Genomic DNA, 27,785 nt, shown 5'->3' on the forward strand with positions numbered 1-27,785 from the left:
AACGATCGATATTGTGAATTCGATATATTTCCAATTCCACATACTTCCAATTCCACCAGCTGACAAGATATTTTGAGTTCCGCCGGTCTGCACGATATTCAGAGTTCCGCCTGTCAACATATTCGGAGTTCCATATATTTCCAATTCCGGCCAGCTGCAAGATATTTTGAGTTCCAGATATTCCCAATTCATGCGACCCGTTATAGTCAGCTGGGGCCTATTTCACAAAGGTACAAGTATTGTTACCAACCATGGTTACGAACAAGTACTTGTAGTTACAAGTTTACAAGTACTCACGTTTCACAAAAATTTATGATCTACAAGTTTACAAGTTTACAATTTTACAAGTCTACAAGTACTTCAATAGTAAACATAACCTATTTTCATGATGATTTCCTTTTTTCATCCTTTATAAAGGTTACTTGTACTTTTCAATAATTACTTTGAAAATATTTGAAAGCAATTAATGTTTTTTGTACAGTCTACTTCATTTATTGCTGAATTTGTAACCTACACACTATATGTACTCTGTATATATATAGTAGATGTACTATATATAATGTATACTATATATACTGTGTATATATACCATAGTACACATAACCTATGAGGTAACACATTAATAACTATTTTGGAAATTATTAAATTTGATTTCCAGATGCATATATTTCCAAAATAATCAATTTTAGAGGGATATAGGGCATTTTTGATTATTAGAAATATTTATTGAATATTTAAAATCATTTTAATGATCACTTGTAAATCCTTTACATAGCTTTCCACCTCGGTAGAAATTTCATAGTTACAAACAAGTAATTTTGACAAAAATTGTTGGCTGCAATGAAAATCTTTGTGAAACACTTGTTTGTAACAAGCAAATCACTTGTAAACTTGTAGAAATTCATTGTAACTACAAGTTTACAATTCTGCTTTTGTGAAACGCTAGTAATCAGCTGTTCTCCAAAACCATGGTTGGCAACAAGACTTGTAACCTACTTGTACCTTTGTGAAACGGGCCCCTGGTCTATCCAACTGCCACTGCCATCTGCCGTGACTGTAGCCTATCCAATCCAGTACCCAGTGCCAGTAGCCATTGCAAATAAATAATAAACAAAGGCTTTTTCTTGGACTTTGATAACTAAAAAAGTTCTTTATAAATACTAATTGATTGTTAATTACTATATAAGATTTACTCTTAAATAGTTGTTGTAATATTGTGCTGCATAAGAAAAATCAACGTTGTCTTTGATACGTTAGTGATTGATCTACAGTATATCAAAATAATATTACGTTATAACCTCAAATCAGTTAAGGTTAGATTTAACATTAAAAAGCAGTTTAAATGCGATGTTACAGTGTTTTTGATTTTAAAATGATACTAAGTGACACTTAATTATCCTGTTCTAAAAACATTTGAACAGATATTGTGACTGTTGAACACACAACCAAAAAAAATGGTAGCTAAGCAGTATATACTTCTAAATAGATATAAACGTTTCTTCATTACTGTGTTAGTTGTTTTATTGATCTCTTTTCTAGTCATATGTGTTGGTCTCTTAAATTTACTCCCTTCATTTGGTTTCCTAAATTCTGGAAGTATCATCTATCACAAAATTAATCTGGATAGTTTCAGTGGTGTTCCTAGAGTAACAGTTGTTGACTCACAAGTTGCGGCACCAAGAAACGATCGTTGTAACTATTATGATTGCTTCAATGTATACAAATGTGGACATCAAGGAAGTGGAAAGATTCTTGTGTTCGTTTATCCTGTCAAGGAGTATGTCGACCATAAAGGTAATGTGGTAGCGCCAATGTCTAAAGAGTTTTTCGGAATTCTTCAAGCTGTTGTAAAGAGTCGCTACTATACACCAAATCCAGAAGAAGCATGCCTATTTGTTCCTTCAATCGATACGTTAAATCAAAATAGATTTAACAGCAAGAAAACATCACAGGCACTATCAATGTTGCCCATGTAAGTATTTTTATAATACGTCTACTTGAATTAATTCTGTTTTTTTTTATTGAAATAGCTAGAGAAGTACGGTAAACTTTCATCAAATTTTACATACTGTATAGAAATTTATTAATTCGTTTAGTGCCAGTTTCTCGGAACTAAATTCGTTTTATATTCTATTCACTTTGTAATAAATTTCCACAGTAAACACATATTATATGAATTAGGAAATTGTAAAGGATTCACTGCTAACCCAAAGTTAATTTTGAAACTTATAAAAACTAAGATAAATCCAAGGAATTCCTAATAATCTTGACTTGTTGCAATAGTGAGGTCCACGTTATAATGGCAGTAAAGAAAGATAGAAGAACAGCGTTGCAGATTCTCTGCCTTGCCACTACCTTCTATAGAAAATATCTGATACCGTTATATCTTATGTGATATTAACTCTTAGTTCTTGTTGTAAATAATAAATTATAGTTTATTCGCCAAGAAAAAATATTGCTCAATGACTCAATAATAAATTTTCAAAATAATTAAGATAAAATATTTTGTTAATTATATTTCTAAATTGTTAAAACACGATCTGGCAACGCATTATAGCTAGAAAAGTATAGCACTATCTGCTTTGTCGAATGATAAAACAAGGGTAGCAACACCAATGTTAATCAAATAGATTACTGCTATTATAACGTGGACCTTGCTCACACATAACTTCACCTTATTGCTCTGAATAAAAATAACACTTTGTTTTTGGAAGTTGTTGAAAGTGAAATGTAACTTATCTTTTGAAAATGTTACTGTTTGTATAATTTGGGAGAAGAGCAGTGCTGTGCTAAGCCTGTTGCTCTCTCCTAGTCTTTACTATATGATTTGTAATTGTGTTAATTAATGACAAACTAGTAGTTCTGTGAACAGTAGACAGCTAAGTAAGTTACATAGACCTGTTGTTATGTTTTCTCAAAAATCAATAAATAATTTATCAATTTAAAATGTCTAGAAAAAATCCTAAATAAACATAGAGCTTTCTGTCCTATCGTACCGTGACGTGTCGTCCCGGAATGTGAGTGTGAGCGCTGTTATCAGGTCTTGCTGCAACTGTCTACAACGTTGATGGAAAGATACATTTCCAAGATGTTCGATGTTTTTGAACGGAAAGTATTGTAGTCCACTAGACAGCTGATTTATGATGAATTATTCTAAAGTCTGATTTTTACGGTAATATTGGTGTTCAAAGGAGACTTCTTTTTCTTTTGTATTATCCTTAAAATGCAAAATTTAAAAAACTGTATGTATACGTCGACGCGAAATTCAAAAAGGAACATACCTGTCAAATTACATGAAAATCTATTGCTTCGTTTCACTGTAAATGCGGAACATAAATATAATGAAACAAAGAGAAATGCAAAACCGTCCACTTGAATCGTTAACCTCACTTCGCTCGGTCAATTAAATAAATAAACGATTATTATTTAACGAAAATCCTAAATAAATGCTGTATATCACCCCGGAGACTTCTGCTACTGCAGACATTGACAACAGGGTTAACAGCTAGATGGAAATTCGATGAGAACTATCCATTCCAAAAATTTTAGGATAGTAGTTCTCATCGAATTTCCATCTAGCTGTTAATCCTGTTTTCAATGTCTGCAGTAGCAGAAGTCTCCGGGGTGATATACAGCATTTATTTAGGATTTTCGTTAAATAATAATCATATATAAAATAGCATTTGAATAAATGGATTCTCTATTTAATTCCACCTGTAAATAAATAAACACTGTTTGATTTCAATCCTCAATTAATTTCAATGAATCGTGTATGTTTTCAGGTGGCACAATGGAGAGAATCACTTGATTTGGAACATGCTACCTGGATCTCCGCCTTCATTCGGTAACGTGGTCGAACTGAATGTTGGGAACGCGGTAATAGCCGGAGCAGGGTTCGACTCTTGGACTTACAGGTCTGGCTTTGATGTATCTCTGCCGGTTTTCAGTCCTTATGCAGACCACATCAAAGTGGATCCACATCAAGAAAGGTCAGTATCACTTCTATTCACATAAAACCTCTAGTCTAGCTACGTTATAATGATAGTATTCGATTAACATTCGATTTGCTATCATTGCCTGTCATTCGACAAATCTAATAGCACAGTTTCTAAAGAAACACAGTCATTATAGTGAGTTCCACGTTTTAATGTCAGTGTTTGATTAATTGTAGTGTTGCTTTCCTTGACTATCATTCCACAAATCAAATAGTCTTATCCTTTTCTAGCTCCCCAATGTTGCCACATCGTCTTTCAACAATTTATTAATATAATATTGATTAACAAAATGTTCAATCTCAATTATGAAAATTTATCATTCAATCATTAAAAAATATTTTTCCTTCCCGAATAAGATTTATTTGATTATTTTTATAAAAATTAACAGTAGGCTATATATATTTCATCAGATAGCCTATACCGGTATCAGCTATCCTCTATAGAAGGCAGTGGCAAGGCAGAGGATCGGCAACGCTGTTCTTTCTCTCTCCACTGTCATTAAAATTTGGATCTCACTATAGAAGTGTTATCGTAGTGATTGAGTAGTTTTAAATATTAACTCAGTCACGTCATTGATAACTAGATAATAGTATTTGGAGCACCGACATTTTAGAGCAGACAATGGAGTGAAAATTTATTCATCTCTGCCCCTTAATCCTTTCATGAAAGAAACTAAAATGAGAGTAATCAATTAGGCTACTAGTATTTTCAATTCATTTTTAATGAAGTGTCTGGATTATTCCAAAACTAGTAAACCTAATGATATAATTTAATTTTTCATTGATTCAATTCTGTATCATCACACTAAAATGGAAAAATACTGTGTTATCACTTTTTTGGTTCAGAAGGTCACTCAAAACTGTGTAGGCTTAAAGCCTAATAATTGTAGGAATCAGCCCAATGCACTCTATCGTATGATGAATAGCTTACACAATTATTGATTGATCCATCCATGCTATCAATACTCTATTTCATTACTGGCGATTATGCTCTGGAATTGTGTTATAAGAGTGGTGGTATTTGCAGAAGCAAATAAAACCTGAAAATAATAAATTTCCAAATAACCATTGTTAATGAACTATACTTGGCTTATTAGATACATCCGGTAGGTGCATAAGAGATATCAAATACTATTTCTACAACAATCACTACAATATCATTATAGTATTGGGAAATCACCTTATAGAAAGAGAAAGATTCATAGAAGAATATAATATCATATTATGCAGATTATGAATAATAGAATATGATAATAATATGAAGAGTATTATTATAGACACAGATTGCTTATTCATTATAAACTATGATCATATTGATTATGATCTTGATTACATGATGATTATGATCATGGTTATTTCGTTTATGATTATTGCACTGATTCGATCATCAAGAGATATAAAAATCAACTGGACCAAAAACGTTGAAATGTGGTGGTAGATATGTCCAGTCGGCACTCTAGATGCGCACTAAGAACGAATTAAAAAAAACCCAAACCAAAAGTACGCGTTTTTCAGGTTTTTTCGTGTTTTCTCAGCTTTTTCGAGACCAAATGAACAGAAGATGATGAAATTCGGTGCAGAATTTCAGCTAAGTTGTAAAAATGTTGTATGGGGAGTGGACCAGTGGTTGAAAATAAAGCTAAAGATACACCCAGAATCGGTGGGTTTTCAGCGTTTTCTTATATTTTTCGAGAGCAAAGAAACATTAATTGTTTAAATTCATTACAGAAGTTCACATGAGATGTACAAAAAATGCTGTATCAGAAGCGCTTTGAAATAACGTCAACGAAAAGTAAAAAATCAGCTGTAAATAATTGTACAAGTGTAAAACCCCAATTATATTGATATTTCCTTCCCTGGAATTGTAAAGTCATGTAACTCACCCTGATAAAAAAGTTTCTGTCAATCTTGTCATAGTAACCCAGCTCTATTCCAGTATCAGTTTGTGTAACATTTTTCAAAAATAAATGTTCCTATGAAAAACAAACCAGAAAGTATTAGTGCCATACTGCAAAATTGACTCGACTAGAGCATGATACATCATTTTCAGGTGGTTCTTATTAAGAAATCTGTTAACTTGATAAAATTTAAAAGATAAATATCTAATTTTTCTACATATGTATTTAATATGAACATCCCATTTAAGGTTTCCATCAATTTTAATTCCCAAATACTTAGTATTATTGACATTTTTAATGGTGGGACAATCACAATTACCCAAGTTTAAATTGCACTGAGAATGGAGTCTCAAATCTTGATTCTCGTTAGGCTGTCCTACTCTATTTGCAGAGAAAGTTATGTAATTAGTTTTTTCAATATTTAAACTTAAGGTATTCTTATCTAACCACTTCTTAATTAAAAGCATATTATTTTCAGCTATGGTATGAACTTCGTTCCATGAATTACCGTGAAAAATAGCTGCAGTATCATCTGCAAAGGATATCACAGTTGAGTTTAGAAGTCTTAAATTTAAAAAGTCATTTACATAGAGTATGAAAAGGATGGGAGGAAGTACAGTACCTTGAGGAAGACCATAAGAAGTTAAGTTAGTTACACTAGATTGATCATTTATGGTTAGGGACTGGGTTCTATTACTCAAATAGCTTTTGAACAATTTAAGCGAGACACCTCTGAAACCATAGGACTCCAGTTTATTGAACAAAGTATTATGAGGTATTGTATCAAAAGCTTTGCGTATATCCAGGAAGACCGCAATAGTTTTTTTATTGGAGTTTATTTTATCAGATGAAGTATTGATGAATTTTATTAGAGCGTCAGATGTACTTTTACCATTTTGGAAACCGAATTGGTTCTTGTTGATTATTTTGTTAAGATTCAAGAAAGAAACAACTCTTGACTTTATTAGTTTCTCCATTATTTTAGCAAGGTTGCTGATAAGACTAATCGGTCTATAATTACAGAGATTAGTCGGGTCACCTTGTTTGAATAGAGGTTTTATTTTGGCCGATTTGAGGTGCTCGGGAAAATATCCCTCCTCAAAGCATCTATTAAAAATGAAAGCGAGAGGTTGAGATATAAAATTGGCTATTTTCTTGAGCGTAATATTACCTAGACCATCAATACCAGGACTGCAGTTGTTCTTTAGATTTTTAATAGTTGCCTCAACTTCAACTGGGCAAGTTGGTCTCATAAAAAACGTGTTATCGATCTGTATTGCAGGAAATCGATCACCAGTATTATCAGGATATTGATAGTTTGAGCTTGTAATTTACCCACATTTGTGAAATAATTGTTGAGGGAGTGAGCATCAAGTTCAGTACTCTTTTCCTTGATACTGGCCTCACCTATAACTTCGTTTATGCACTTCCACAACTTCATGCTGTTGTTATTACAATTTTCCCTTTATAGTAGACTTCCTTAGCATGATTTATGATCTTATTCAAACCATTACGATAAGCCTTATATTCATTCTTTAAGATATTGTTATTAGGATCTCTTCTGAGTCTAGAATGCATTTTGTCCCGCGTGATTATTGATCTTATGATGCCTTCAGATATCCAGGGCTTCAGGGGACGAAGTCTGTTAGGTATCACTTTTACCTTCTTACATTGATTGATGAGACTGGTCAAACGATCGACAAATTTATCCATAATAGTGTCAATGCTTCCATTCACGGTATAGATTTCTTCCCAATCCTCATTCCTTATGCGTTCCAATAGTGCATGATAGTTGGTTCTAGTTAATGTTTTTAACAATACGTTTCTATTATCCTTATTGATAGGAACCTTCACCAAGTTCAGTACAACCGCGTAGTGGTCAGTTATGGTTGTCCTAAATATAGCTCATTTAATGGACATAGAATGGTTGCCTGAATTTTTATAAAAAATGTGGTCAATGCAAGAATTTGTTGTGGTTGTTACTCTGGTATCACCAGTTATGTAAGACTTATAGCCATTTCTATTGAAAATATGCAGATAATCTTGAACAGGAACACTAGTTGAATGTGTATTTATATTCATGTCTCCCGCCACACATACATTTATTCCATTAGGAATTTTACTGATTTCATTACTCAGACTATTTAGAAAATTATCAATATTTTGATTACTTGGTGATCTATACACCCCAATCACCTTCACAATAAAATCATCAATTCTTAAGTCAGCACTAACTACTTTGGCATCAGTAATATCGAGTGAAACTTCATTGAATCTTATGTAATCTTTTATGTACATGCATAATCCATCACATTTATTCTGTTTAGTGTACTTATTTATTGCCGTATATCCAGGAATGTTGAAAATGAACGGCATATCTGCAGTCAACCAGGTCTCAGTTAATATTATAATGTGAATATCAGTTTTCAATTCATTGAGGCAGCAAATAAACTGATCGAAATTAGCATTCAAACTACGTATATTCATAGACATAATATTGAAACACTCAGCATCTTTATTTCTGTCTTCGTGAAAGTGATAGTTCAAATAATCGTCGATTACATCTGTTTCATTTTCTGTTTCTAAAATATTAAGAACCTCTTCAGTGTCACTCATAACTTATATCATCAGGTCCACTCCTCTTTTCCTTGTTCCATTTAACAAGCCCCTCACTATCTATGAATTTAAGTTTCTTAATTAGTTTGTCCACAGCATCATCTACCAGACTGGTTGTTAAATACCTGAAAGTTTCAGTGTGTTTAGACAAGGCAACAATCGCATGGGGCATGCTGTTATAGATTTCATTCTCCTTGTACTTAATTCTGATTAGAATAGTGGCAGGAATATCAAAATAAGTTTCACCCAGATTGTTAAAAGAATCAATTCCTACAATCAAAGGGTAATTGAATTTACTCCAATCATTTATTCTATTCAAGAGATCAATAAGTACCCCATTTTCACCATCAGTTAATATGAAAATAGGAATGTTCTTATCAGAAAACAAAACTCTTATACAATTAGAATCCAGTAACACATTCAGGTGATTCCATTCTTCAAGAGAGAAATATTTTTTATTTCTAAGCAGAGAGAGACCTTTGGATGTTTTAATAATATTTCCTATTTTTGTAAAAGATATCATAACATCAACCCTCTCACCAAAATTATAAACCAGACTTATCTTACTTTTATCAGTATTAGTTGTTACGCAGAAACTATCAATTTTGTTAAGGATGGAATTTAAAGTAATCATTTTGTGTTTGGTTGATTGCTTGATTTTACTATCACTATTATTTTTATTTATCCTCAGTATATTAAATATTTTTCTTTCAGATTCCATAATCAGTTCTATCAATTATTTGTTGTAGCGCTTTTTGATAGGAAGGGCACTCTCTGTCACCTACTTTGTGATCGAAAGCTTTTTTATCATTGCGGCAATTTAAACATGAGGGCTTTTTGTCTCTATTAGGGCACTCTTTAACATCATGTCCTGTAGTGGAACAGTGAGCACAGGTGTTTTGTGCTTGAGTGCAATGCTTACTGATATGTCCAATTTTTTGGCACTTGAAGCAACGAGAGACGGAAAAATAGTCTCCAACTCGGCACACTCTCCAATCAATACCAATCCGCGATTTGTTAATAAATTCTTTTCTTCATTCAGAAATTGTTTAAATTCATTACAGAAGTTCACATGAGATGTACAAAAAATGCTGTATCAGAAGCGCTTTGAAATAACGTCAACGAAAAGTAAAAAATCAGCGGTAAATTAATTGTACAAGTGTAAACCCCAATTATATTGATATTTCCTGCCCTGGAATTGTAAAGACATGTAACTCACCTTGATAAAAAAGTTTCTGTCAATCTTGTCATAGTAACCCAGCTCTATTCCAGTATCAGTTTGTGTAACATTTTTCAAAAATAAATGTTCCTATGAAAAACAAACCAGAAAGTATTAGTGACATACAATGAAATAATTATCAGCTCATGTTTGTAGATAGAAAATCAATTGAAAAACATTCACATTACTGCTTAGCACAACTTTTACATTAAATTCTCAGTTCAGATATGTGATCACTCTTCTATTGTAACATTTTGTCTGAAGAAAAACGTATACATCCCAGAAATACTAAAATGACATCTTTGTGGAACGCACCTTACGATTTATAAAAGACAATTCCCATTCTAGATTGCTTCTTACCATTTTCCATTGCCATAGTTCTCATTGCAGTTCCAGAATATTGTTTATTTATTTTTAGAGTATATAAAGAAAATGTAAATGTGTTGGCTTAGCTCATTGCTCATTCAATAAAGTTTCAGTCAGTTGTTCAATGAATCTAAAAGCATTTGTGAGTTTCATTCATTCATTCTCATTCTACAGTTTTATTCTATTATTGATTTTCTCAGACTGATTCTACTCCTGTTCAGGATTACAGATTTCGTTCAAGTAATTGCTTTATCGTTGTGATATTTCTTCTAAGAGTATTATTGAGCTCTGTAAGTTGAAAGTGATGTGTAGTGTATAATAAATTGTAGAGCTGCAAAATAGTAGAAATGAAAGACGCTTCTGACTTTTTATATGTGTGTGGAACCTGGTTTGGAAAACAACATTACTATAATAATTATCGATTTAAACAAAAATAACTATAAAACCAATATCATACCTGATTACAAGGAAGTTGTTTCTGTTTGTTCATTCCAATTATCTTCAGCAGTTTCTCCTTTGTTTCTTTCTCCATCTAAAAGTATAAAAACAGATTAGTTCTAGAAATTGATTTCACAGTAGAGCACCGATTATCCGGACTATTTGATGCATGGTAAAATGATACAGATAATAGATTTCATCTCTATTTTACCCTAGCTTTCAAGGTGTAGACGAAATTGAAACTTTGAAATCTGGCCCAGTACTTAGTAGTAGGCTAGTACACTGTACTTCAAATTTCATTAAAAATACGTTCCAGATGTTATGATGGTATTCATTTGTGATAGAATTACAACAGTAATCTGTTCGATTTACTCTGCATTATTATGGCTAAAATTTAGAATAAAGGAGAAAGCGAAATTTATTTTTATATCATGAACTAAATGCTAGCTAATGAAAATGGAAGGAAGTTCTTTTCAGATAGACGAGAAAAGAGAGCTTAGTTTATTACATGAGGCAAAAATTAAAATTTACAAATTTCTTTGACACTTTGACTTATCCCATTTTGACGATTCTGTGAGATTTTTCCATGGGTTAAGCTACTTGAGTATGATGAAGGTGATTATGATTATTATAGTTATGATGATGATAATGACTATGGTTATCATTATGATGATAATGATAATGTTTTTCTCCCAAATGGTTGTTGGCAATCATTGTTTTGATTTTGTGCATGTGTAAATGAATGATCATGGAGATTGTTATAACAGAGATGAAGATGATGATGCTGATAGTTATGGATAACTTACCGCTCTTTGTGCCAAATCAGCAGTGGTAGATCCCATCAAAATATAGACATAGGTCAGTATTAGAAACGAAAAATAGGCCATATATGACAGCTGCGAATCTACATTGTCAGTGGTTAACATATGGTACACTAACCCTAAGGGCAATAACCAGTTATATCCCATGAACAGAGCATTCAAGGTATTGAATGCCATTTGGCAGCTGTACAATGTTGAAAAAGCGCTGAAAAATTGTTTTTGTGAAGTTGTAAGTTTTATCCACAGATACTGATAATATTTGTTTGATAAGTGTGTATTGTCACGCTGCTGGCCAGTGTAGTCATTCATGAGTTGTTGAGCCGTGTTTTGCAATGCAATCATTGTCATACTCCATATTACTTCTGTGAAGAGACGAGTTACTTGGATGATAGAATAAGTAACACCCATTATCAGGAAACCTGGAATTTTATAATAATATTATTAAAATATATAAATATAATATTTGTTGCAATTTTAATCATAAAGCTGCGTTTACACCGGAGTTAATAACACGAGTTATAACTTGTCTGAAACGTCAAAAAATTTTCTTGACAAAAGTTAATAAAGCTGCGTTTACACGTTTACACTGTGTAACTTTGTTATAAAACATTGATTATATAACAACTTTAACAAAAATGTTATGAATTCATTTAACTTGTTACATGTAACTTCGTGTTTTAAAACATAATTTCGTGTTATATATAACAAGTTCTCCCTTTAGCTACGTTTAAACTGTGTAACTTTGTTATAAAACGTTATGGTTATATAACAACTTTAACAAAAATGTTATAAATTCATGTAACTTATTACATGTAACTTTGTGTTTTATAACAATTTTTTCCTTTCCCGCACGACGTCGGTAAAGATCAAAGAAAAAGTATAACTTTTTGTTACATGTTACATGTGTTATAAGAACGTTTTACTACTTATAACATGTTACAAGTTATGAAATGGAGTTGAAATAGGTGGTGGGGGAAGTAGCTGAATCATCAGCTGCTTACAGGCGCGGATCCAGGACCCTGACCTGTGGGAGGGTGGCGTCCAGGGGACCCCCACCTGAAAATTGTTAAGGTTTTTAATCAAAAACAGCATTTGAAAACTTTATTTGTTGAAATTGATTAGATTTTTGAACTTGTTCATTTAAATGCTAAAGTCATGATACTTATTTCTGCAACTACAGTACTTTAAATATACATTTATTCTTTCATTTTATATTGTAGTTCTGATTTTCAATATATTGTTCGGGTACATAAATTTCCTTGTGCTAGATACAGAGTGGCCCAAAAACCGTGCATTTTTGGTTCATTTTCCAGTCTTTTTTATGTTATTTCCGCCAAATCCTGTAATCGATCAGAAAAATTTGCTCCCGCCTTTTATTTAGATTATTAAATTACTAATAAAATGAGATTATTCGGAACTTTCTATTCTCAATAAGTACTGACTTACAATTTTTCAAAAATAAGTAGATAGATAGATAGATAAACGAATTTATTTCAGGAAACAAAAGATACATTTCACAAGTAATCAGTAATGGCACTAGTGTAACAGAACAACAAATAAAAAAATTGTATTATTAGCTCAAATTCGATAAGCTTAGCCGAAGCCGTCAGCCAGAGTTGAGTAGTTTCTACTATCTAATCTTGATAGAAAATTCTCCCAAAAATAATTCGGATTCTACTTCTTAATATATTTGATGAAACAACAAACGTAAACCAAAACTGTTATCGAAGACCAAAAGCAACCCCCAGCAGCTTCATCCTTATCTGTCCTAAACTAATTATCACTACACTTTTGAAAAACATCATTCATTATTCGATAATAATTTCAGCAACAACTGAAAAAGCATTCCTCGGATCATTTGCCAGCACTATGAAATAAATTTAAAATAGAATATCTGACATGGTGAGTAAGTAACTTAATGAACATTACAAGAGAATAAATGAATGAATAAATTCAATGTATGGCAACTTAAATTGAACCTAAATTACACATGTATAATTGTAAATGTACACATATGTATTTTAAATCACATAACTTATCTAATATATTACACTGAGAAAAAACATAAATTACATATATGAAGCATCATTATCTTCTACCATAGGGCTATAGAAAAAGAAAAGACAAGGAAAATTTTACCTATACAATCATATCATAAAAGTTAATAGCTACAGACGATTAATCTTATACTATAAATATAAATAAACCGATATATAACATAGATAAATCGATAATATTATGTAGACCAAGTCTAATTTTATCTTTAAAAATTAAATTCCCTTACAAGAAAATCCCTATACTTCTGTGCTGATGTCAAAAAACCTATTAAGCATTTCCAATTCTCGCCATTCAAATACGCATGTACCATTTCATTAGTCATAGCCGAGCAGCCGAACCATTTTACTCGGAATTCCGATAAGGCTTTACATCTTCCAATAAAATGATAGGTGTCTTCCACCTCACCACTGTAGCATAAAGAACATATGTAACTATTTTCTCCACGATCCACTCTAAAATTCAATGGCAATAATGCTCCCCTCGCCCTTAAAATAATGCTGATCATTCTTCTTTTATTATTGAAATTTATATAACCTGATTGCAATCCATTCCTTCCTAAATTAAAGTAAATTTGATGAAACTGAGAAGTTGCTGCCCTGTCCCACCATAAACCTTGAAATTTATTACGTATCCTGCCCACAATCTTTTCGCATCCTCTTCCCCAAAGATCTGGTTGATTCATGGGATCTACCCACTCTTCATTAAATTCATAAAATAATTTTCTCCAATCTTTATACCAACCACTCTTCTTCTGCGTCAGTAATATTGATACTCTCTTCGTAAATCTAGAATCCGGCTGTGCAAGAGTTTTTAATATGTATTTGTAATTCATTTTCAATGTTTGAAGCCACATAACATCTCTACCACTTTCTAAATATACTATGTAGTTGGGAGTATTCTTTGGTATACCGTACAATCTTTTAATAAAAAACCTATTGAAACGTTCTATATCCTCCCTCTCTTGACATCCCCAAACCTGCCCTGCATATGTGATTGTTGACTTGCTAACTGCTTCGAAAAATTGCCATTTCGTAGATACTGGGACCTCATCATTACCAATTAGCTTACGCCATAAACTATTGATACCATACCTCGCTGCCGTCAATTTACTCACAAAATGTGTTGCTAGTGACAAGGTGGGTGTGGGTGTAAGCGTAATTCCTAAATATTTATATTCATTTACTACTTCAATAGCTTCCCCACCGTAATGCCATCTCTCACTTCTACTCAATCTACCACCCCTCCTAAACACCATCATTTTGGATTTTTCCCTGTTCAAAACTAAGTTCCATCGGTTGCAATATTGCTCCAGCCTGTTGATCATACTCTGCATTACATTTACGTTATCAGCTAAGAGAACTAAATCATCCGCATATAAAAGTGAATTTATTTTTGATTCTCCTACCATCAAGCCTCCGCCTAAACTCTCACAGATATCATATGTGAAAAGATTGAATAAAATTGGGGATACCAAACAACCCTGTTTTAATCCGCTTACAAGCCTGATATCTTCTGTTACGCCCTTATCACACCATATAACTGAGGACGTATCTTCATATAAGGCTTTGACCATGCGGACAAATTTATTTGAAACTCCTATCTCTAATAGTTTATACACGAGAGCATCCCTATCTATAAAGTCGTACGCGGCCTTGAAATCAACAAAAAAACAATAAACTTTCTTATGTCTCACGTTAGAATAATACTTAATTAAACTCTGCTATACAAATATGTTATCTATGGATGAGTACCCCGCCCTGAAACCTGCTTGGTTCTCCGCAATAATGTTCCTTAATTTCACCCATTCTTCTAACCTTTTCAAGAGGAATTTCAAAAATAAGTAAAATTATAAAAAAAATCATTTTGATGAATTTTAGTTTTTGATCTACAATATCTTCCGATTGTCACCATTTAAATGTATAATTCAAGATTCCTCTGAGCGTAGTTTTGTGCTCTACAGGCTCTATCTTATATATAGATTTCCAGGTAAACCTGACAACAATGATCCTCGTATTTTGGAAAACACCTGAGTTTTAGCTTCATTCATTATCAGCAACTCCATTGTCATCACATTCAGATTTCGCACCATGATAAAAGTTCATTAGATCATGTTCTATGAGAATCACCCGTTATATGCTCTCAATTTAGTGGAGAGGCGCGTATAAAGACACCTCAAGAATCAAAATTTCAAACACTCATAACTTTTGACTTTGACACAATGATCAGATCTCATTGTACCACAGCTCATTCTCCTCAGCATGTCAAGGCGGTTCGACCAAAAAATAGAGAAATTCATCCTTGAATGTACTTTAAACAGTATTTCAATTCACAAAAAATGACTAATTTCCTTATTTAAAGCTGCATATTGTGAAATACTTCGGATAAAATTTCAAAATGTGAAAAAGTATTTCCTCTTTCCACTACAATAAAGAATACTCTCGATTCCAGTATTATTAGTCAGTTAAAACCGATTTTAAAAAGGGCGATTCTAGTTTTTCATTTTTTCGTGATTTTTCTATTAATCAAGAGTCTGATACATCATAGAAACTCATGATTTATTCCAAATTGTAGACAATTAATCCTCTACGAGCTCATTATTGCCTAAAATTAATTTTGAATCACTGTTCCCTATCATAGCACTGCCTAGACCGTTAATTTATGAGAAAAGTATCTTCGATTTCTTGTTTTTTTACGATCGAATCTTAAATTACGATTATATTCTTCCGTGTGCAGCAACTAAAACTGATAGGAAAAATATCAATCAATCTTTTGTTGTATAACAAAAGTTTTATAACTTATTTTTCTAACAAAAGTTACATATAACCTGTTACATATAACAACGTTTTATAACAAAGTTACACAGTGTAAACGCAGCTCATGTAAACTCATGTTTCTAACAGAAAATTCCTTGTTATTAACAAGATCTTGTTATCAGTATAATTGACTTCCATATGATTTCATTTAACGAGAGTATTCATATGATACATTAGCCGGAATAAAAAGCAAAAAATTGTCTTCAAATTTGAATTGAAACATGTGTGTATCATTAAAATAATGATCTTCATCTGATCTAATGTAAATAAATTATAATACGTTTACACCAGAGTTTAAAACAAAAGTTTTCAACATAAGTTGATAACATTCTCTTTTGGCTGCTAGTTTTGTGATCAACAAAAGTTAATATAACTTTGTCTGCAGCTGTAGTTATTAGGGAACAGCTGTAGTTGTAGGGTAGGGATGCTGGGCGCGGGGGTTGCGGGGAAGATAGTAACCTGTTATTAACAAAAGTTACCGACTCTCGATGGATTACATAAATCTTGTCAATAACAAGGAATTTTCTGTTGAAAACACGAGTTATCAACTTTTTTCAAGAGAATTTTTTTTCGATTTAGTCAAGTTGACAACTTTTTATTAATAACTCATGTTATCAACTCCGGTGTAAATGCAACTCAACATGATGTTATTAACTTTTGTTATTATTAACATCAGTTGATAACAAAAATGTTAAAAACTTGTGTTATTAACTCCGGTGTAAACGCAGCTTTAGATTAAAAAAGAAAAATGTAAAAAAATGTTTTCTATCAATAACTCCAAACTCCAAATTAGAATCATGGCCTCAGCTTATGGAAAGACAAAGTTAGTAGACAACTGTCTACTAATGTTGATGGAAAGATACATTTTAAAGATGTTCGATATTTTTGAACGGGTAGTATTATAGGCCACTAGACAGCTGATTTATTATGAATAATCCTAAAGTCTGATTTTTACAGTAATATTGGCGTTCAAAGGACACTCCTTTCCCTTTTGTATTATCCTTAAAATGCAAAATTTCAAAAAACTGTATGTTACGTCGACGCGAAATTCAAAAAAGAACATACCTGTCAAATTTCATGAAAATCTATTGCTGCGTTTCGCTGTAAATGCGGAACATAAATATAAACAAAAATATAAACATATAAAGAGAAATGCAAAACCGTCGACTTTAATCTTAGACCTCACTTCGCTCGGTCAATTAGTAAATTAGAAATACTATATACTACTAGCCTACCCGGCGAACTTCGTACCGCCAAAAGGTCAATGTATCTCATGTCACACTTGACTTTATTTGGTGAATCATGAAATTCATCTGACAGTCAATATTTTTATTTATATCTCAATACGGACTTCCTATGTGCTTACTCATGCAGAATTCATTATTCCGGAAACATATTCTACTCAATCAATTGGTAGTAATATCTATCAGTAAAGTGTTGAATTAAAAAAAAAAATAGGTTAAATCAGTGTTTCAGAAATGAATTCAATGTTTTCATAGTTGTTGATTGTCAATAGATTGTCCAGGAAATACCTAAGCGATGTACGATGAATCACACAGAATTTCATATTCTTTCCACCTTCCATTTAAGATGAATATAAGCTAAGCTAAATTCAAAATTTTTTAAATTATTCTTTCATTCTTCAATAATTAATGGATGCAATCTGAACATGAGGTGAATATTTTTTTTCCAACATTTTCCAGTTTTTCAATGATAGGGGAGTGATAATTATTTGTATAGGTCTTCTAAGGAACGATTATCTACAGCTGTTACCAATCAACTACACTAACTTCAACTCCAAACTACCGTTTCAATACCAGTACACAATTTATCACAGGGTGATGTGTTTATTATACAGCTGGTAACTTCAGATGCTCAATCATATTATTATCACAATATGATCTTGAATCATGATCATCTTTCCGTTCTTCGGTAGCCGCTCTGTCGACAATTTTGAAAACACAGGTCTGTAGAATGGATTAATAAAAAATCATTATTATCCCCCTATTAAAATTTCTTTTCAGAAACCATCCCCAATATTCACACAACATATTCCCAAAGTTTCATGCCGTTATGTCAAGTAGTTTCCAAGTCTTTAGGGAACAAACAAACATACAAACACACAGACTTTTTAAGTATATAGATTTACATTCGGTTCAAACAAAAGTCTCTCTAAATGGAGGTAGAATGATAAGGTTGAGTAAGTAATATAATATTCCCAGGATTGAAGTAGCAGTGCCCAATCAATTTTTCCGCGATAAATGCATTTAAATCTTCAACTTGGTGCCAACCTAACAAAGTCAACTCAACTTAATGCCAACCTGACAAAATTATTAATTTAGTTGCCAGTTAACAACTGTTTCGAAGAGGTACTCTATCTAGATTATAGTTCTATAGTAACATATGATATGGAAATTTAAATTATAATTAAGAGATTGGGAGAAGAAGAATATACATGCTAAAATACGAACTTTAAACCCTTAAAAACAACCCTTAGAGTTGAAATATTGACAAAAGATTTCTTAGTGCGCCTCAAAAGGGCCAACTGATCATACCTACCAAATTTGAACGTTTTTGGTCCGGTAGATTTTTAGTTCTGCGAGTGAGTGAGTGAGTCAGTCAGTCAGTCAGTGAGTGCCATTTCGCTTTCATATATATATATATATATATAGATTACTAGTAGCTCTGTGAACAGTAGACCTCACGCAGTATTCTCATACACTAGTACCTGATTGAAACTATACAGTATACCTTATGGAAATACAGCAATAGACTGGCTTCTCCACACATCTGTGTAATCACTTGTCAGCTGATCTATGATGAATAATTCTATAGTCTGATTTTTACTCTAATATTGGCGTATGAAGGAGGTTCCTTTTCCTTTTTATATTATCCTTGAAATGCAAAATTTCCAAAAAACCTTATATACGTCGACGCGCAATTAAAAAAGTAACATACCTGTCAAATTTCATGAAAATCTATTACCGCGTTTCGCCGTAAATGCGCAACATATAAACATTTAAATATTCAAACATTAAGAGAAATGCCAAACTGTCGACTTGAATCTTAGACCTCACTTCGCTCTGTCAATTATTAGTAATACTTATTCAAGTATGAACATTGAACATATCCGATGCTGAAATTTGAATATCCGATCCGTGAGTTTTTGACAAGAAAAAAGAGCTGATGATGCTTTATAGCAACAGACATAGAATCAGTTAATCCGCATAGGTTTTGAGATGATTTAGTTGAAGTAAAGCAGGTTGCATTGGGCATTGCAAATATGCAATGTACAAATCTAGTACATTGAAAAATCAAACTACCAAATTTTACTGTTCCAAATATTGAAGATGTGCGGAAGTCTTATGGTAGGTGTTTACTAACAATGAAATTTGATTTTACAAAGTAATTCCAATACTTAGACTGAGATTGAACCTAGATAAACTTATTTTGCTACTAGGCATATATCACTCACCCGTAATATTAAAATCTGTATTCTGTATGGTAATTATCCTATATATGAAGGCAAAAGAAATTAATACAACATAGATGGAACTAGCCAATACAATTGACAAAGATTTTCTGAAGTTCATTGTTTTCAATTGTTTCCCAGTTATATTCATATACTCGTTCTCAAATGTTTCCCATTTTTTGAAAAACGCGACCAATTGGTGTATTTTAATGTAGTAAAGGATCTTCTGTACTAAACCAGCACTGTAAATAGATACAAATCCGAAAGCCGCTAGAGTCTCAGCCAAATTTCTTCCAACAACAAAACCATAGATCAAGTTACTCATATATACGTATAAAAAACATATAGTAATGAAAAAGTCGTAGATTGTTAGTAGAGAGCAGTAAATCAATGATAAATAGCGAAGGAAGCGTTGATTCCAATCCTCATAAGTTGGATGCGAAAAGAATGGAAAAATACCAAGAATCAAAAATAAGTATCTCAAAAGATTGAATGTCCTGGTTAGTGAATATGGATTACTTTGAGGTAACATAGTAAAGCGTTGAATACAGCAATATAATGTTAAATCCTATCAATCTCACTATGCGAACAATAATTTTCTTTTAATATTGATTGCTAAATCCGTAGCCTGCTAGTTTGAACACTAGACACTATTCGACCTGGAATGACAACCACATTACGCTGGATTGTGCGCGAGTAGGTTGAAGATGCTACAATTTAGACGGATCTAAAGGTTTAGGTGGGTTCCGAACCAAATGAGGAAGTAATTCCGAAGCTAATAATTGTCTGTTAGCAGAGTCGTCTTCAAGCAGACACCTTTCACCATTAGCCAACAGTTGTAAATCAACTGTCAATCGACTGTGGTGAAGATAAAACGGAACTAAACTATTCCAAAGGGAGAACGCAGAACGTTTCTTATCTGCATGATCAGACTTCTGAATGCAGGGACAACCACTCCCCTGAATTAGTAGAAAACATTAAAAGTGCATGCAAATTGCACGTGAACAAAGAATATTATTTTAATTGAATATTTTTAATTTAGTAAAATGTTCTAGCATGGTACTCCATGATACTGAGCTAATAATTAATTACATAAAGCTAGTAATTTTTCCATCTATTAATTGCAGACAGCTAAAGTGTTATATGTTTTATATTATCATCACTTAATTGGTGGTTTTAAATTCGTTAAAAACAGTCGGTTGGGTTGGGTTGGGTTCAGCATGCTACTTGACAATATCATAGTTATATTATATGCACGACATCATTAGCAGAAGGTCTCATGGGTATAGATGAAGTTCAACATTGAATTTAATGGAAGTTGCCAGTTGAAAGCTGAAGCAATAATTTCTATTGAAAACACTAACTGTCCCTGAGGTGGGTCGTCTACTGAAACCAATTTCGTCCGAACTAGCATCGGCCGAAAACGACCGAACTAGACCGAACTCGACCGAACGATCCCCCAACAAAGAAAGGAATAGATGCTCGTCCATTGCAACAGGTTGTTCAATTTTCTCCGGCCGATCAATTTTTCGATCCGAATTGAATGGGATTTTGCGGCTCTATCCGGCCGATCTAACTAGTCCAGCTGAGACAACTAGTATTCCTAATTCAACACATCATCCTCCTCTATTGTTTCATATCATCCATCCTCAAATAACCCTCCAAAGTCATCAAACAATACCATTTCAAGTTTTTAAGATGAACTACTTTTACCTTTGTTGATATTTAGTTAATAAATAAATATCTGTAAAATTGAACAGTTATTTGAATGTGTTGGAGAAATTATGAGTTGATCTATTTTACTTATTAAAAACGAAAAACTGAGAGAGAAAAAAAACTGGGAGCAGACGGCTGGAACGTGCTAAGCCCCCACCCACACCACCACCACCGCCGCGCAGTCACGCCAGTACCTCCCGCCCCTCACCAGTCAGGCGGGAAAAATAAAATAAAAAACTAAATAACAAAAAATAAATGAAAAACATTACGGCGAAAACTGTATGGTTGTGTTTGATGGTTACACTGATGTCAACAGCACAAAACGAGCAGAGCAGAAACGAAGAAGGCTCACAAAAACCTCGGTTGACATAAACTTTCATGAAAATACGACCATCACAGTCCAACAAGAGCATTTCCTTGCTAAATGAAAGGAACAAAACAAGACTGATCGACATGTTAATCGAGAAAATGATGGAAACGAGTATTGAAACAAATGTTGCTACCGGAGATGCTGATACCACCATTGTGAGGTGTGGGTTGAATTAAGCTGTTCTACATACAACTGTGATAGTTGGGGAGGATTTTGACTTGATAGTCCTCCTCATTGGATTGGCACCACCATCAACAAACATATTCTTAATGAAGTCAGGACGTCAAAAAACAGAGACGAAACTGTTTCCAGTAAAAAAACTCCAACAGCTTTCATTCGCCGAGACGATCCTCCTTCACAGCTTCTGCGGATGTGATACAACCTCGGCGATACATGAAAAGAGCAAAGTGGGAATGGTCAAGATCTTCAAAGCGAAACCTGACCTCACTCGAGACATCTCTGCTGTCTTCACCGATCCCTCAACATCACCAGAGACTATTGAATAGGCTGGCGAGAAGCTGTTTTTGGCTGCATACCATGCTCCTGCACAGCAAGAAAATTTGAACAAACTTCGCTACTCGGCATTCTTGAAAGCATCAGTAAAGCCTAAATGAGACATTTGTAATATATGCATTATAAAAATCACTTTCAACTGTTGAAATAAAGTTGGGACTCTGCTCAAGGATAGTAAGATAAGAAAAACTTCTGCGCCTTTACTCTTATTTACTTTGAAATCATGTAGGCCTAGTTGTTGTTTAACATAAATTTAAATTTTCTGTCACAATATGAAAATCTCAGAAAACCTTGTTAAAAGGATAGTTGCTAATTTTCGGTGGCAATCTTGGGAGCCACCATAATGTTAATCTTGATATCACCCCTCATAAAAAGAAAGCTAAAATTACATAATGTACATCTAGTTGCCTGTAAATAATATACTCGACGGGAGTGTTGCCTTGCAGCTCCTCTGGTTGGGGGGAGAGTGGCCATGTCTGTTTTAAGCTTTACTGATGCTTTCAAAAATGCCGAAGCTGTTTACTGAAAACAGTTTTTTGACGCCCTGGCTTCAGGAAGAATATGTTTGTAGATGGTGGTGCCAATCCAATGAGGAGTACTATCAAGTCAAAATCCTTCCCAACTATCACAGTTGTATGTAGAACAGCTTAATTCAACCCACACCTCACAATGGTGGTATCAGCATCTCCGGTGGCAACATTTGTTTCAATACTCGTTTCCATCATTTTCTCGATTAACATGTCGATCAGTCTTGTTTTGTTCCTTTCATTAGCAAGGAAATGCTCCTGTTGGACTGTGATGGTCGTATTTTCATGAAAGTTTATGTCAACCGAGGTTTTTGTGAGCCTTCTTCGCTTCTGCTCTGCTCGTTTTGTGCTGTTGACATCAGTGTAACCATCTAACACAACCATACAGTTTTCGCCGTAATGTTTTTTATTTATTTTATGTTATTTAATTTTTAATTTTATTTTTCCCGCCTGACTGGTGAGAGGCGGGAGGTACTGGCGTGACTGCGCGGCGGTGGTGGTGGTGGTGGTGGTGGTCGTGGTGGTGGTGGGGGGTTAGCACGCCACCACACTACAACCGTCTGCTCCCCCCCATTCCACATCCACATGATCTTGACTTTGAGTCCTCCATACCTTCACTAGGATTACTCGCACAAACCGGTATTAAAAACTCCACATAGTATTATTATTATTTGTAGTAGGCCTAGTATAAGTAGAATTTGTAACCATAAACTATAGTAATTTTGTACAATGGATATTTCCCCCTATTTTCTCCACTTTATATCTCCACTATTATCAATCCTATCAAAAAAGTGCACAGGACCTTTTTTGTAGAGAATTTTACGTAGTTTAATTTTACTAATAAGAACCTTTTTCCTGGAGACCATAGTTTTTGTGTTATTTACAAAAAACCGAAAAAATGCACCTTTAGACCCCCATCCCCCTTAGCTCCACCCCACCGGTCAGTACTTTTAATATGTTGTTTAAGAAGTCTTCCTCTACAACTGTACCAATTTTGGCTTATACATGAATTTTTTCCCCTATTATGTCTTCGTTGTCTGGACTAAGGATGTAAAGCCTGTTATAATGATTTAAACACCAATGTACGTACTTTAAATAAGTCACTTTATTTAGTCGATTTATAATTACACTTACAATAATTACATGACATAACCCTCAATTCCGACTCCGAGCGCGCGCAAGCAATACAATTTGCCAACTTCACATACACATTGTATGTATGATAGATAATCTCTCAAATATATATGTACACAATTCATCGATCCATGCTATTTATTCATTGAGGTTTTTGACTCCACTGGATAATTTTGTATTTTATTCTTCACTCATTTTTATACTCACGAATTGTATTACAAGAGTTGTGGCATTTGCAGAACCAATTATAGTCTGAAAATAATAAAAGTATAAAGTATCTTCTATTCAAGTATTTATGGGATCTTCAGCGCTTATTTCACTCAATGAATCGAGTAAAACCAATCCCTTTTCCGGCGGATACAGAAAAAAATCTAATATTCATGTCTTATGTAATATATGACTGAACTATATTTGATTTATAAGATAAATCCGGTACATGCATAAAAGTTTTCAAATAATACTTCTACAACAATTCCCACAATACTTAGTATACACAATACTAGTATAGTAGTGGAAATTCTCCTTATTGCGAGTGGAAGATTCTCAAAAATCATCTAAGCTTCTTATTATTGGGTTTGAATATAAAATAAACATAAATCAATTATTAAACATAATCAATCATTATATTAACTAATTATGAATATTGTGAAATCCTGCTCCAGGGGGGACATAGATAACACAGAAAAAATAATTATAAACTTTGAGTTTATGAGAGTATACGTTGAAATTAGAGGTTATGTTGATATTTGTACAGCTATGCAATAGCATAGGCAGTGACAAAGCAGTAGGATATTGGCAGAAGTAACAGTAAAAAGTAAAAAGATTTGATTTGGAAAGTAATTTCCTGAACCGGTAGGTTGACGGTCTACAAAGTAGCCGAAATTGGAACTACAATTTTCTGAATTGTTGCTATGGCTTGAGGTACGATAAAGTGATATTAAGTTGACTTCAATGCCAATATGCAGTTCAATATGATTTTCTCGTTATAATCAATGCTGTCACCAGGATCAAGCAGAGATTTAAAATTCGGAATAAATCCACTCACTAAATAATGATCAGAATACTTAAAATCTAGTACCTGTTTTACAGTTGGAGGAGATATTAGACCGCACAAGACAACAAACCAAATGGCAACTCCATGCGAACCAGGTCTCAGACAAATACTATGGGTTATAATGTGGCGAAGCCCTAAACCAAAATAGTAGATGTTTCGAGTACCGAGTCTAATGTGGGTGCTGTCTATGCGATCAAATACCTCCCCTTGGAGCATTAGCTGGTTGACAATGCTGGATCCAATACAACTCAATATGGAAGGTTGATGGCAGTCGATCTGATTTGATTTAGGAGGATATCTCCAATAAAATGTTTTATTAATTGATGTGAATATCGACTACCATCTACCGCCAGATTTAATAACGTTCTTATAATAATTATGATATTCAATAATGTCTGACTATTATAAAGAAAGTCGTGTCTTGCACGATTGATATGTGACAGTTGAGAAAGAACGGATTCGAAGGTGTAATGAAATAAATTCAGAGAAATAAATGTACAATATAAATGTATATTACCGAAATTGTCATAAATAACCAAATAGCGAAAAGTTGAATTTGTTGATAAATAAGTTAGACAAAATGTATATAAGAACTGGTAATGAATAAATAATAAGTAATGATGAAGTTGAATTCTCAAAATAGTAGTTACTGTATATGAATATATTGATCTTCAACTGATTAAATAAGTTAGGTGATAGCCCTTGGAAAGGGTCATAAAACATTCAAAAAATAAGTAGGTCAACTAGGTTTGTACAAAAGTCATGATTTGATAATATTATAAATGAATAGAAAAATTAATACATCAGTGTGAGGTTCGCCTAAGGAAATTGACCCTTTGACTAAGTACAGCGTGAATATTAAATTTTACTTATTAAGTAGAACTCATTCATATAATTTTCGGTACCCTCAAATCTACAGTCATGACTTTTTCCCAAAATGACGAATTTATACGCTGTATAATTTTCGCAGAATAGCAAGGATCCCCTTTGATATAATCGAATAACTTACGTAGCCTTTTGTTTCCGTTTTGGTAGTTGAAATATATTCGGCCGTAGAATATTTCGTATTGACTGGATCCTTCACGCGTGGCGAAATTCGTTGATCAGACCTCACTATTTAAATTTTAGGGACTCTTTAAATGAATTTGTAAAAATTAATATCACATATGATTTTAGGAACTTTAGAACAACTTTTTAAACAGAAAGAACAAATAATATTAAATTACATTAAAACAGAAATCAAATGATTATTATGACCTGTTGATTATTATTAATATAACATTATCTGCAGTGCTGAGCAAGCAGCTAAGAACTGCTTCCTTGCAAGCAGTTTACAACAAGAATGCATAGACCTGTCTACTATGCAAAATCTGCATGTAAGATAAATATTTAGAAATTAATTTTACAATGCAAATTGGATGAGTGCTTGCCAAATAATAAAAAATAAATAACGACCCGGCACGCTCAGAAACAATGTAAGCTCTCGGCTCAACTTTTAACAAATTAAAATCTGGTTCAAGGAATGTAATCGAATAATAGTAATAATAATAATTGGTATAAAGGACTGTATAGATAGGAAGCGAAGTAATCTCTACAGAAATAGAGGTGCATGCAATAAATATAAAATAACTTACCAAAAATCCGAACATAGTATTTATTGTATTGGTGAAGCTTACAGACCCAAGTTGTAGGTGGTCACCAGGTAGGGAGGTGATTGTAGGACCGTGGAGGATTTGCTCCATTCACCCTTGTTGATTATTACAGATTTTTCCACTATATTCATATTGAAGAACGAGATATTTCAGTTTAGATTGGTGTAATTTCCAATCAAAATGATGATTTAAAACTTGATATTTGGCAGACACTTTCCGATTGCACTTTATTGAACTAATTACACAATAATTGAAATAAAAACAAACTGTACAAATTAGAGAACGATTTTCTCTGGGAATTCTCGAAAAAATTAATTCCCGAACGTCGAATATTTAGGCTGATTCAGGACGAATTTCTTTGAATCTCAAAGCCTCAACAGCGAGCACTTAGCATAACGACATCTAAATTCACACTGACCCGCAAACCGGCCTATGCCTGGAGCGAAAAATTTATGAGTAAAAGATAATATAAAATTATAGAAACTCTCCTGCCCTCTGGCAGTCAATGAGCGAATGAATACTATTAGCTGCGGCAGAATTTAAATAACCTCAACAATATACATAATAATATATTCCAAACATAATTTAATATACTCCTACACTTATAGGATAGTATAAATATATGATTCATAGAAAATATTATTCAATATTATATTTTTTCTGCCCTGAAGTTTTAATTAATTTTGCAAAGAAGTATTCCTAAAGTCGATACTCACCTTGAGAAAAAAGTTCCTGTCAATCTTGTCATAGTAACCTACTCCCATTCTAGTATCAGTTTGTGTAACATTTTTCAAAAATAAACACTCCTGATAAAAAGAAACCAGAAATTAAAATTATTAGTCACAAGAAATAAAAAAAAATCATCAATAGTAAATCGGTTGAAGAATACTTGAAACTCACATGATTATAGCTTGGCACAATTTTCACATTCACATTACATTCTCAGCTCATATATCTATTCATATATATAGAATAGATATACAGTCACCGGAAATTTCGGAAAATAATGTAAGTTTCTATGTGTTCTTTCACCTATTTGTATAGTCTTATCTATTCAAATTAGTATATATATTTATATCTATAGGCTATTCATTAATTGAATAGAGGAAACAATACAATAGTAA

The 27,785-nt window shown here is 33.1% G+C and overlaps 2 protein-coding genes across 5 annotated transcripts in view; one reads left to right on the top strand and one right to left on the bottom strand.

Annotated features, from left to right (window-relative positions):
* The first annotated feature begins 1,083 nt into the window (after positions 1-1,083).
* Positions 1,084-27,785, top strand: part of LOC111056777 (exostosin-2) — a 53,521-nt gene continuing 26,819 nt past the window's right edge. The window contains exons 1-2 of the mRNA XM_039432898.1: positions 1,084-1,972; positions 3,783-3,989. Coding sequence (XP_039288832.1) covers positions 1,455-1,972; positions 3,783-3,989 — 725 coding nt within the window. The 5' untranslated portion in view covers positions 1,084-1,454. The remainder of the gene's footprint in view (positions 1,973-3,782; positions 3,990-27,785) is intronic.
* Positions 4,895-27,584, bottom strand: LOC120352436. Of its 4 annotated transcripts, XM_039432900.1 has the most exons (6): positions 27,378-27,430; positions 26,644-26,782; positions 11,338-11,771; positions 10,551-10,625; positions 9,728-9,817; positions 4,895-5,034 (listed from the first exon to the last, which is right to left on the bottom strand). In XM_039432900.1, exons 3-6 carry the CDS (start codon positions 11,758-11,760, stop codon positions 4,954-4,956), a joined length of 669 nt encoding a protein of 222 aa, XP_039288834.1. In that variant the 5' UTR covers positions 11,761-11,771; positions 26,644-26,782; positions 27,378-27,430; the 3' UTR covers positions 4,895-4,953. The 4 variants fall into 4 exon arrangements, with proteins under 4 accessions (XP_039288834.1, XP_039288836.1, XP_039288835.1 ...); XM_039432902.1 differs by lacking the exons at positions 26,644-26,782; positions 27,378-27,430 and adding an exon at positions 27,562-27,584; XM_039432901.1 differs by lacking the exons at positions 26,644-26,782; positions 27,378-27,430 and adding an exon at positions 20,448-20,541.

Source organism: Nilaparvata lugens, chromosome 7 (genome assembly GCF_014356525.2).
Source record: "Nilaparvata lugens isolate BPH chromosome 7, ASM1435652v1, whole genome shotgun sequence".
In the NCBI taxonomy this organism is placed as follows: domain Eukaryota; kingdom Metazoa; phylum Arthropoda; class Insecta; order Hemiptera; family Delphacidae; genus Nilaparvata; species Nilaparvata lugens.

Coding starts and splice junctions, on each gene's coding strand:
- LOC120352436 (XM_039432902.1), bottom strand. CDS start 11,760: ATGGGTGTTACTTATTCTATCATCCAAGTAACTCGTCTCTTCACAGAA. Junction 9,818..10,550: donor AACAACTTCCTTGTAATCAG/GTATGATATTGG, acceptor TGTTTTTCATAG/GAACATTTATTTTTGAAAAA. Junction 5,035..9,727: donor ACAGAAACTTTTTTATCAAG/GTGAGTTACATG, acceptor TATTATTTTCAG/GTTTTATTTGCTTCTGCAAA.